Source organism: Nilaparvata lugens, chromosome 6 (assembly GCF_014356525.2).
Source record: "Nilaparvata lugens isolate BPH chromosome 6, ASM1435652v1, whole genome shotgun sequence".
Taxonomy (NCBI): Eukaryota; Metazoa; Arthropoda; class Insecta; order Hemiptera; family Delphacidae; genus Nilaparvata; species Nilaparvata lugens.
Genome location: NC_052509.1, coordinates 301,410 through 314,065, shown reverse-complemented (window position 1 = coordinate 314,065; position 12,656 = coordinate 301,410). Strand labels below are relative to the sequence as shown.

The window sequence follows — 12,656 nt, the reverse complement described above, 5'->3', positions numbered from 1 at the left end:
GGTGAGCCTATAATAATATGTTATTTATTCAATATATTTTATACATTTATCTATTCCGATTTTAAAGTTAAATAGTTATTTTCGCTACGTGTCAATAGGGAAAATATGAATGTCTAGTTCTCATTCATTGACAGTATGAACCTGTCGAAAAGATCGACTATTGTTTGCTAATCAAACGTAGAACTAATAACATATTGGAATAGAAGCTTTCTGAAGATGTCTGTAATAAAAATAGATATTTTATTGTCTACTCAGTACTCAGAACTACTCTAAAAATGAATTTATAATGGATTTCATTCAGTGACAGAAGAGTGTGAACCTGTCGAAAGGATGACTATTGTTTGCTAATCACCTCGCGGGTTGAGACCCCAGGGTTGAGTCTCGGAGTTTAATAGCCGGGTTAAGACTTGGTGGCAAAATACCTCTTTTCCTAGTTGGTGACAAAATACCTCTTTTCCTAGTTGGTCCCAAAATTCCTCTTTTCCTTAGTTGGTGGCAAAATACCTGGTCCCAAAGTTCCTGTTACCTCACTTTGAACTGTCAGCATTGGTTTAATGGGGAAAGCGTTGGTGGTGTTTATGAGGAATGCTGACAGTTTTAGGCTGGCCACTAACGACAGGAAATGCATGATGAACATGTGTGTACACACATGACGTCATACATTGTTGTGTCATCACATCAAAAGGCTTCGAACAAAAACTTTTGATGTTGGGTTTATGTATCCTCGATTTTATGTTTTTTATTCGCTGCTCCATTTGAGGTTGAATTATATTTGCATAATTATAATTTGTAATTCACCAGTGGTTGATTTATTATTATTGGTTGAAAATTCGACTGAGTCACTGTCGATGTTGTAGAAACCATGGTCCTTTACCAAATAAAACTGTAAATTTCATTCACTTTTATTCATTGTTATTAAAATTTTCATTTCATTGTTATTAGTTGCTTATTTTATGTTGGAAGCTGCTGTCAAACACCTTTTTTTGTTCGAAGCCTCTTGCTGATGACAAAACTGATGGCTGAAGGTATGATGAACATGTGCCTGTGCATGATGAACAGATGTACACAGCGTGATATCATGCTTTAATCACATAAAAACAGTCAGTGGAATGCCAACTCAAGGCAAATTAATACTAACGATACTGAAAAAACAAGCAAGTTGCAATAAATGGATTGAATATTATTTTTAACAAACCATAAAGAAGCATGCAATAATCATGCTAATATGCTGAACACGACTAACAACAAACTATCAAATATTAAACCACAAAAAAGGAAATTAATATCAACAATAATTATATTGACTTCATCCCCATCTCCCAAAATCGGAGAAAACCAATAAAATAAAAAGTGTTAATAACTGATGAAAATAAGTAGTATCAATGAGCAGGCAGATACAACCATAGATAGTATAAATGACCAGGCAGATACAACTATAGAAACATGCTCAAGTCCAGTTGAGAAGAATTAAAAATTCATTCGAAATCCTTAGAGAAAAATCCATACCATACAGCAAGTATAAGGAATTAATATCACATCAATGCAACTAATAATATTACTGAAACGTTGTTAGTATAAAATTGCACACGCTTTAGATTTGATATAATGGGCTATTAAAGAGAAGATAATACTAGATAAAGATGAATTTGAATCGAGATTAGAGTATAATTCATGAATAGTTAGTGCTTTAAACTGAGTGTTTCCAACTAATAAAAAATAAATTAATGATATTTGACAAATGGTACAGTCCTATTAGATTTAATTGATCGAGAACGATCAGTAACATCATACATACCTCGAATGATTGTTTCACTCAATGAATCTGGTTGAAATATAAGTTATAACTATCGAATCACAAAGTTTGATTGAAAATGGATTCTTGCAGTCTTAATACTTTACTCCCAAATTATGGTGTAATTGAATAAAAATGAAAATTCTCACTAAGCTATAGACAAACTCAATTTGCTTTCGGTTAATGACAATAGTTTAATTTTTCGATATCAGCAATTATGATAAAATTATATTCATTATGAGAAATCACATTAAATCTCACGTGATTACTGTATCACTAGCTTTCCTTAATTGAATTTATTAATTAGTCTATGATCCATTATAATAAAGTAATATTGGATTTATTTACGTAATAATATACAATTTGAAAGTTGCTCCTTAGGAGTTTACTTGCCCCTTAAATGTGTGCTTATTATAATTATTGAATGCTCATTTGATCCATTTATAAAAATTGAGTTATTAAAACAACATTTTGGAATTCTCAAGTACATTTTCAAATAAAAAGACCAAAATATAATAAAAATAATTTAATTAACAAACTATGCATTTACATACATGAAATACTTCTACATTACAGTTTCAAGTTTACATTAATAAAAATATATTCTACTAATATCGTTCATAAGCCTTCAATAGCTTATTGTCTACTATAAACTCTACTTAATTCGTAAACTTGATCTTTGAAACTGAAACAGCTACAGCTTCTGATGGATATTTACATGAGATAATTCATGTCATTCACATCAGAATCAATATCGTAATATTCTTTTAAATACTAGCATAAAGCAGTTCTAAGATTCGATAACAATACTATAAGCAAGATAATGACATAAATATGGAACCAAGAAAACAATAATTACATTATAGTCTCAATTGCACAGGAATTACCATTTTATTAGGCTAATTAAATTTATCAAATGAGCATTTTTAGTTGATGGAGTCTTGACATTAAATTTTTAAAGCTTATACTGGGGCGAGCTATCAGTATTTCCACAAGTTATGAATGTATCTTAAATGTTTAATAAATGATTAAAAATAAAAACTCAGGAAAGAGTAAAAAAATCATCGACATGAAACATCTTTTATACATCCCGCCTACATCAAAACTATCTTAAAAAACTTTACCTACATAAAACCTACTCACTATTAGATTTCACAGACATTAATTCAAATTTTTAATATCAATAATTACTATCAAGGAGAGACCTTTCGATAAGATTTTATAAAAAATGTGAACAGTGAACTTTGAGATGCAATATTTTAGAAATACGAGCTCTATCTCAGTTTCCATCAGTAATAATTCAATACAGAGGTGAAACTAAAACATAAAATTGTAGAAAATAGAAATAAATTTGGAATTGTGATATTATTAGTAAGGGGTTAGTGTGTAACAAGCAAATGCATGTGATATTAAGCAAAAATACACAAAATTATAAATAAATATCAAACAAAACAATACAAAAATTTAAATCTAAAAGTGCATACAGTATATAAAAATCACAATGTCAGCATCACAAACAAATACAAGAGAGTTTGGGAATCAAACATGAAAAGTTGGTAATTGGATTGATACAAAAACATAACATTGAGTAGCTCGAAAATACACACTCCATATCTATAATTTTGCAAATAAAACTAAAATCCAACTGATGAAGTGAATAGAATTTGGTTGCAAAAAGAACATTCACAAAAGCCAATTAGGGTTTTTCAGAGTGAGATAAAACCTTCCCTTGAGGAATGGTAGGGATGTTAAACGATGAATATACCTACATTTTTTTGTTGATATCTGAACTATCGTGAGTGACTTTGCAGCTCATAACTTGTTTGTGAAGCTGGTCTCAATTAGGCACTCTTCGACGGTGAAAACACACAGATTTGAATATTATATCGATTTTATTTATATATTCTCGGCGATCATATACGATTCTAAACTACTGCGCTTTCAAATAATATTTCAGGACCTGTCTGAACTTTTTAGATGTTAAAAATTATGATTCCCAGTTTTTATAAACAGAAAGTAGACTTTGATTGAATTATGTAGTTGCCAGTTTGTTCCTGAATGAATAACTTTCATATCCTCGAATTATTGACTTAAACTACGCTGAATTAATGATTTACTACACCGAACGTTGAGTATCAATAATATTGACGCCGTTCAAGAAACTACGTCTTCTTCAGTTGTTCCAATACATAAGTTTCATCAATTAGAGAATAATAATCCTTGTGAAAAAATAAATTACAAATTAAACTTACTGCATGTATTAGCAGCTTCAAGCTCCTCATTGAACTCACTTTTGCAAAGGGTAAGTTGGGGATTTGTTGGTCGACCAGTTGAAATTTACACAACTAAAACCTTTAGGACCCGTCATACAACAGAAATAGCCCATCAAACTTACGGCGGTTGAATTAACCGACATTAAGCTACTAAATCAACGGGCTTTCACAATACCAGCTATCATTATTTATCGGAATCAATTGATCAATCATGGAGTACGATTTTCAGAGCTACTCTACAAGATGCAAACACTGCGGTACAAACAAGCGCACAAGCATTAAAACCCCCAAAATAAAATTTTGGGCCCCTATAGACTATCAGAGATTTTTGAATTTTTTTTTATCAAAGATAAGATGCGTGATTCGTTGATATAAAGTTTGGACTGGTATACACTGTCAAAGAAAAGATCTCTTATCACATCTAATATCCTTTGTGAATAAATATTAAGTGAATGCTATTCAATGCAACTGCATCGCATTCTTGCAATGCAATTCAATGTATTCAAGGAAATGCACTCAATTCTATTAAATGCAACTCAATATTCAAAATTATATCTTGAGCTTAAATCGAAATTGTAACCGCGGATTCATTACCTCAATTTCAATCTCTCAAATTTGATTGAAGAGCTTCGATAAATATTTCATAGAAGATAAACTATTAAAGTATCTAAGTAAGTAATGAACTATTACACACTATAGTGATATTCACTTGAAACTTTACTATGATCTACTCCTGTTTACTACGCTCTTGTTGTCTACTTGATGTTTAATAGTTTGTAATATTTATATATTTTTGTTAATTTCACTCAATTGCATTCATATTTTGATTCTAATTTATATAATATGTTTGCTGAAGTGGAATGTGTACCGTTGGAAGTCGAATAAATGAAACAAATGAAATGATGCTATTTATGAAAAATGCTGAGAAATGCAAGTAAATCTCACTTTAGAAACTCGTTTAATAGTCACAACAATGTAAAATATCGAGGGACCGAGCTTCGCTCTGAATTACAAAAGCAATTAATGTTTCTCGTGAGATCAGCGGATTGAATGCAATAGTTCAACAGCTGAGGCATCATTTTGTTTCTCTCACACACACGCAATCGCTCACTCACTTCCACTATCGACAGACGACAAAACGTTCAGTTGTTTTTCCAAGGATGAATTATCCTTTTAATGTCCTTCAGCGAGTTATCCCAGGGATGAGCGAATTTTTATATCATAAACCTACTTTGTTCCAAATTTCGTTAGAACCGTTTTCGAGATCCAGTGACACACATACATATAAACAGAAATTGCTCGCTTAATCCTATACTATTAAATGAGCGATTTCTGTTTATATGTTTGTAAGTTACCGGATCTCGAAAATGGCTCTAACGATTCTCACGAAATTCAATACATAGTAGGTTCATAATATAGAAATTCGATTGCACTAGGTCTCATCCCTGGAAAAACTCGCTGAAGGACATTAAAAGGATAATTATTATTCATCCTTGGAAAAACAGCTGATAATTTCGTCGTCTGTTGATGATGGAAATGAGTGAGCGAGTGCATGTGAGTGAGACTTGAGACAAAATCATGACTCAGCTATTGAACTTTTGTAATTATTCAATCCGGTACCCCTGGTTGCAAAAAAGCCGTTTGAATTGTAATCCTGATTAATTCCAGTAGAACCAATCAGAGAAACCATCCTTTTGAAATGGTCTTCTCTGATTTGGTTCACGTGAATTTAGTCAGCATTAAAATTTAACGGGCTTTTGTGAGAGAAATTTTTGCATTCCTCTAGGAATTAATCTCAATCCACTGTGATTAGATAGAACCTTCCTGTATGAAAGGTACATATTATAATTTCTTCTTTCGTAATATTTTTTTTTCATGCTTTTGTACTCCAGAGCGAAGCTCGGTTCTCCGATATTAATATAGGACATTTATTCGATAGGACATTTCCTTCCGCCTTCAATTTATTTGTTTTCTATTGTTTTGTATTTTTCCTATAGTAAATTTCAACTTCTATTTTATTGTTTTCTAGTCTATTTAAAGTTTCCTACTCAATATCTTTGTTTTGTATGGTTTTTCTTTGTATTTTTCCTGTCATAAACTTCTATTCAATGTCTATTTGATAGTCTAATAGGGGCCTGCAACAAAACCTCAACAAGCAGCCGAGCAGGCAAAGCGTTACACAACAGTCATCATTCAACTGACACTTGAGATGTCTTCAGTTTTTGCCTGGATGGATGCTGATGAATGATGATCTGTCCGGTGGCCGAAGCGAGGCTGTTGTTAGTCTGTCGGCCCTGGCCGTGGCCCTGGGGGCGGTGGTCGCCGCCTCCTGACTCGGGGGCGGTGCCTCCACCTTCACCGCCCCCCTCCCCACCCCCCGTCACCAAGCTGCCGTCGCACTCCGAACTCGACCGCGATCTCATCATGGCGCGCGTGGCTCGACTCGACGCACTGCAAACCAGACCAGTCTCATTCAATTCTAATTTTTTCTATGATGTTTGTCATAAATGTTGGTCCACCTGCTTTAAGGTAGCTTAGGTAGATAAGATAGGTAAATAGAGGTGCAACGTTAGTAAACAAACAGAAGGTTGATCACTCACATGTATAAGATTCAAAGTGGTGGGGGGAACGCCAGCGTGACGTCTACTAACTTTGGATAAAAGGTATAACCTTCGTCAGCTGTTCACAGTTTGTTATGATCGTTTTTATTTGGCATGACGTTACACAATAGAGAAAAGATAGCATAAGCAAAATAGCTACTTGGACTATCAGTTTGAGCTAACAATAAAATTAGGAACATAAACGCGCCCTATACCATTGATTATCTTCTTGTGCTATTATTTTTCTAGTTACAATTTCTCGGATTCAATTTCTTACACATGTACTCTTATGGGATATAAAAACTATAACTCTTAAGCTGTGTTTACACCAAAGTTATTAACAAAATGTTAATAACTTAATCTTTATTGATTCTATTAGATTGAACGGAACTTGACAAACAAATATGTTCATCATGTGTATGATAAGTTATGTTCAATGTAATAGAATCTATAAAAATTAAGTTATTAACGTTTTGTTAATAACTTTGGTGTAAACGCAGCTTTAATCCTTATCTATCTATATAAAAATGAATGTCTGTATGTGTGTTAGTAAGTTTGTTTGTTCCCTATAGACTCGAAAACTACTTGACAGAACGGCATTAAACTTTGGGAATATGTTGTGTGAATATAGGGGATGGTTTCTGATCAGAAATTTTAATAGGGGGGCTAATAATAATTATATATTAATCCATTTTACAGAACTATGTTTTCAAAATTGTCGGCCGAGCGGCTAACGTAGAACGGGAAGATCATCATGATTCAAGATCATGTTGTGATTATATGATTTAGCATCTAAATTTACCAGCTGAAATAAACACGCCACTCTGTGATAAAATTGTTTACTGGTATTGAAACGGTAGTTTTAAGCACATAGGAAGTCCGTATTGAGATGTAAATTAAAATATTGATTGTCAGATAAATTTCATGATTCACCAAATAAAGTAAAGTGTGACATGAGATACATTGACTTCTTGGCGGTACGAAGTTCGCCGGGTAAGCTAGTAGATTCTATTAGATTGAACATAACTTATCATACATGATGTGTTTGTCAAGTTCCGTTCAATCTAATAGAATCTATATAAAATTAAGTTATTAACATTTTGTTAATAACTTTGGTGTAAACGCAGCTATAAATCTGTAATATATATTATAAAGGAAGGAATTTGCGTGTACATACATTTACGGGATACGAAATACATGTTTGACTCATCATCATGTCTGAACTACTGAACTGATTTAATTAAAATTTGTATAAAGATTCTTAGGACAGAATTCACTAAAACGAAAACTTGGTTTGAGCATCAGTTGATTATAAATGAACAAAACATCATTTTAAAAAACCAATTCTAAGTCATCTGACTTAGATCCAACTGCCGCCCAAATCTAGTTTTTGTTTTTGGTGAATTTGGGTCTAAATTTACCAAGGATGGTTATAGGCCTATTTTCATGTTTATAAATCAATTAATTATAATTTCGATTCAAACAAATTTATTCACTTTGTGATAAAAAGATTACGTAAGATAAAAGCTCAATCAAATAGTTTTTGTATAGTGAATTATTTACAATTATTAATACTTTGAATATCAGTATGGAATAATAAATCAATTTGTATTATTAACATATCCTCGTGGAGCACAGGTAATACTTGCTCGTAGATAGTATAGTAGCACTTGAAATCAAATTTCCTTCCAAGAGAAGCTGGCAATAGCTACAGGAAAAATATAATAAATACAAAAATATAATAGCATCGTAGGCATTGTACAAACTACTTCTTGATAATGTATAATTTAAAATGAGTTCAAAATAATTTGAAAGAAAAAAAAGTAAAATTTGACTATTACCTGTCTTTCTTTTCTTCTTTCTCCTGTTTTAATCTTTCTAGCCTTTGTCTTTCCAGTTTTTCCAATTTTGCCTGTCTAAGTTTTTCTTCTTCCTTTTGGTGTTTTAGCTTTTCTATTCGTGATGACTGTCGTCTCGGCTGCATTTCCATTAGCCTTTTCCTAGAGGAAAGGAAAATTCTTCAATTAGTATAAATAGAAAATACAATTATATCAATTTTCTAGCTTTCCCGATTTTTCATCAACTACTTTTGAATATAAAGTTGTCCCTGTGTGCAGGCTGCTTTGAATAACATCAATGCTTTCTGAATAAAAAGACTAGATTTAAAACCACACATTTATTAAGAGAAAGAGATACCGGTTTCGGTTGTTACACCATCATCAATCTCTGGTAAAGTAAAATAAATGCTTTTCATTCAACCGATGCTGAAAATGACTGTATTTCACTAGTCAGAAATTATAATTGAATTATTTATTTTATTTATTATTTTATTTCCTCATAAACTACCATATAAACTATACCATATACACTGCAATAATGAATTTAATCTACAAAATAAAACTACAAAAGAGCAAGCTCAGGGAAGGAGATACTTCCCTAAAAGAGCTTGGGGAAGGAGCTGGCCAAACTTCGGCAAGCTAATAGCAACTAATAATCAGTGAACATAATAAAGATAAGAAACATAATTAACATTAAAAATTTAAAAAATATCATGTAAGAATATTATATAAGACTTTCTACACAAGAGTTCAGGCTCAACTCTAGTCGAGAGCATGTGTTTCCAAATGATGACACTCAGACCAGTCGATTCTAGTCTCCTCGACTGTCACCATTTGAAAACACATGCTCTCGACTAGAGTCAAGTTTCTTATCGACCTGAGTCGCGTAAGTGAGTTGAGCCTAAGTCTAAGAATAGAAATAATTGTAAGAATGAGACAGCAAGAGTGTAACAAATTATTAATTTTTATTAAGCAAAAACAAAAATACCTTGTCTATTACGACTATCAATATTATCTAATGTGTGTATCTAAACTATAAGAAGTCAACCATAATTTTAAATATAACTTTCCTATTGAACTCCAGAATTGCTCCGCCCCATCCCAGCTATGTAAATCAAACATATATTTTTCCAAGAACAACCCAAAATTCTTTTAGACGAATACATCTCACACATTACCGGGAATATTATTGAAAAATAATGGTGTTGAGTAGAGAATGCTATGATGACCGGCCCTAAAGTCCGTGAGAAATTACTTTTAACACGGCTCTTTCTCGATGATGGAGAGGTCCGATGCCCTATCCTCCACTAATCTCTCCCACTACCTAGCAGTATTCTCCTTCTTTTGTGTCTGTGTGAGAGAGCTTTGTAACGCGTCGCGTCGCACCCACTCCCCTCCACTAGCAATGTTCCAAATTCGTATGTTTAGATGTATTCATCACAAGAACGTGAAGCGAAATGACACGGCGCATCCAAATGTGCGCAGGATTTCCGTCAGTTCCTATGCTACAAACTGTGGAAGGAGAAATGGATTTCTCCTCTTCATGATAAAAGTAATATCTCACAGACTTTAGTTGATAACCGATGTAATAGAATATGGTGAGGTCCACATTATAATGGCAGTGAAGAAAGATAGGAGAAAAACGTTGCCAAGTCTCTCCATTTTGCCACTGAGTGTACACAGCTGTTACTCAATTCATCCCATTAAATTTGATCTAATAATAATTAGATCATAAAATTATAATTTCTTTGATAAAATAATCAATTTAATGTCAAATCAATCAAGAATATATATGTTTTTATAATCTGATTCAAAACTTTGCTTCCATAACAGAACTGAGATCAGATTTTTTTTTATACAAACCTGAAATGGCGGCTATTTTAAAAAGCTGTGATACACCAATCTGAATCTCAAAACAACAGAAATTGAGTTATTTGGTAGGTATTCTATTCCAATTTCTTTTAAAAATAATAGAAAAATAGAAATCCTATTTAAAAAAAGTAATCTCAATGGATTAATTCTGAAATAACTTTTCAAAATTATTTATACCGGTACGAGTAGGTCCAACCTATACGTGTGGGCTAACTGAAGCATGGATGAAGTCTAGGATGGTTAGTTATCTACTTTTAAAATGTCATTCAGGTATTTTAATTTGTGTTTCTCATACGGTAATGTCTAAAAATTATTTCATTGATTCAAAAATACATTTTAAATAAATTATACGACTTGTGTACTAAAGTATTTTGATAGAATGAAGAAAAAAATGGTAGCTGAGAACTCTTTGTCTGCTTTTGTACAGTCACTGTCAAAAGTAAAAATAAAATATTCTGGAAAACAGACAACATCGCAAAGCTAGAGGGAGATAGCGATATCTGTTTTGTTGTATGATAGAAAAGGACAGCAACAGTATTGTCAATCCTATAACGTGGACCTCACTATAGTTTTGGGCTATGCCTGTTGTTCTTTCCTGATCGTATTTATAAGATTTGTAATTATTGTATTAACAAATAATTGGATTTTTATTCTCAATAACATACTCAAACATTTTAATGATTTGTCTCAAATGTTTGCTTGGTTGGTTGTTTGTTACCTCTGGAGGCGTTCCTTCTCCTCGAATAGCCTGGGTATCTCGGGCAGGAAGTCATCGTTGAGCACAGTATGCAGGGCGCGCTCCTCCTTGCAGCGGGAGTCGGCCATGTCATGAGCCAGCTGCTCCCAGTCGGCCTCCGTGTAGCAGACCACCTGCCACTGGCCGAGGCCCATCTCACCGCCTCCGCCTCCCTCCGCCCCCGACGTGTCATCCGAACCACCGTCGTCGTCCGTCACCGCCCCCCTGCCGCGTCGTTTGCCGCCACGGCCGCCCTTCGTCTCCACCTTCTCTCGTTCGCGCGGCTTCTTCTTCTTCTTTTTCTACAACAGGAAAAACATGTTACAAATACAGTAGAAATTTTGGGAACCCGGTTAATTGTTCCAGTCATAGTCTACAGGTAAAATGTTTCGCGTCCCATGGGAACCAGTTTGACAGTTAAAGATCCAGTTACCGGTAAATAGATTCTGCCTCGCACTGTGACCGCGGTGCATTCACAATTTACCACATTTCATTGGTCAGATACCTTGTTGGTCTGGCATAGCATAGCCACTAAATACACAGCCAACAAATCAACAAAATGATCTTTGATAACCATTCGTAAAATGATTTCTTCTTTATCTAACATTTGAGAGTGATGAAGTGGAAGTGTTCACTTCCCTGTATGGTAAGTCAACAAATCAACAAATAATCAAACAAATCGACAAAATAATCTTTGATAACCATTCGTAAAATAATTTCTTTTTTATATAACATTTGAGATTGATGAAGTGGAAGTGCTCACTTCCCTGGAAGGTAAGTTTGTACAGAAGCCTTTGTTTATTTACGCAGCTAGTAGAAGACACACTTTAGTGGAAATTAACTTCAAAAGTACGCGCCAAAATTTTGAAGTGTCGTTCCATGGGTACAAGTAGTTTTGAACCAGTCGCATGATCAGTAGTCACATGACATGGAACAATCTACCACTGGAACTGGAACAATCTACCACTTACCGTGTTCCCAGAACGTACCCATTGTTGTTTTCCGTGACGAAACTCTTCGGATGATTATTCTGTAGATATTTTTGTCGTGAGAAAAAGGTTGAAATAATAGTAACATAGCAGCAGGCGACCAGTCATGAAGCACTCCGATCCGTTGTTATATAGTTATTTGTATATCTAGAGTGAAAAGTGCTGTTTTTTCTCCCTGAGGGAAAAGTTTGAAGCCCGAGGCGAAGCCGAGGGCAACAATTTTCCTGAGGGAGAAAAAACATTTTTCACTCGTGATATACACAACATTTTTCCTCCACCTACATTTTTATAAAAACTGCTAATAAAATAATTTTTAAAAACGTATGTGACCAAACAATGTGTTACAACATAATCTAAAAGGTAAACAGAAACAGCTGGCTTGTAATCACAGTTCTCCTCCGAGAGCACTATATGTCGGCTAAAGTTGTAACAACAATGACAGCCAAAACTACAGCTATGATGAAGTTCCCGTTTCAAATTTGATTAGTTAATAAGTAATATTCGTTGGCTGATATTTTGAATAACATGGAATAAAAGAAAAAGATATATACATTTT

General features: G+C 33.6%; 1 protein-coding gene across 2 annotated transcripts in view; it reads right to left on the bottom strand.

The window, feature by feature from the left end:
- LOC111052839 overlaps positions 1–12,656 on the bottom strand; it is a 53,031-nt gene that overhangs the window by 28,784 nt on the left and 11,591 nt on the right. The window contains exons 6-8 of one of the 2 annotated variants that reach the window (XM_039429874.1): positions 11,094–11,413; positions 8,507–8,665; positions 6,268–6,516 (exon numbers count right to left, since the gene is read on the bottom strand). In XM_039429874.1, coding sequence (XP_039285808.1) covers positions 6,268–6,516; positions 8,507–8,665; positions 11,094–11,413 — 728 coding nt within the window. The remainder of the gene's footprint in view (positions 1–6,267; positions 6,517–8,506; positions 8,666–11,093; positions 11,414–12,656) is intronic. The other variant, XM_039429875.1, reaches the window with a different exon arrangement.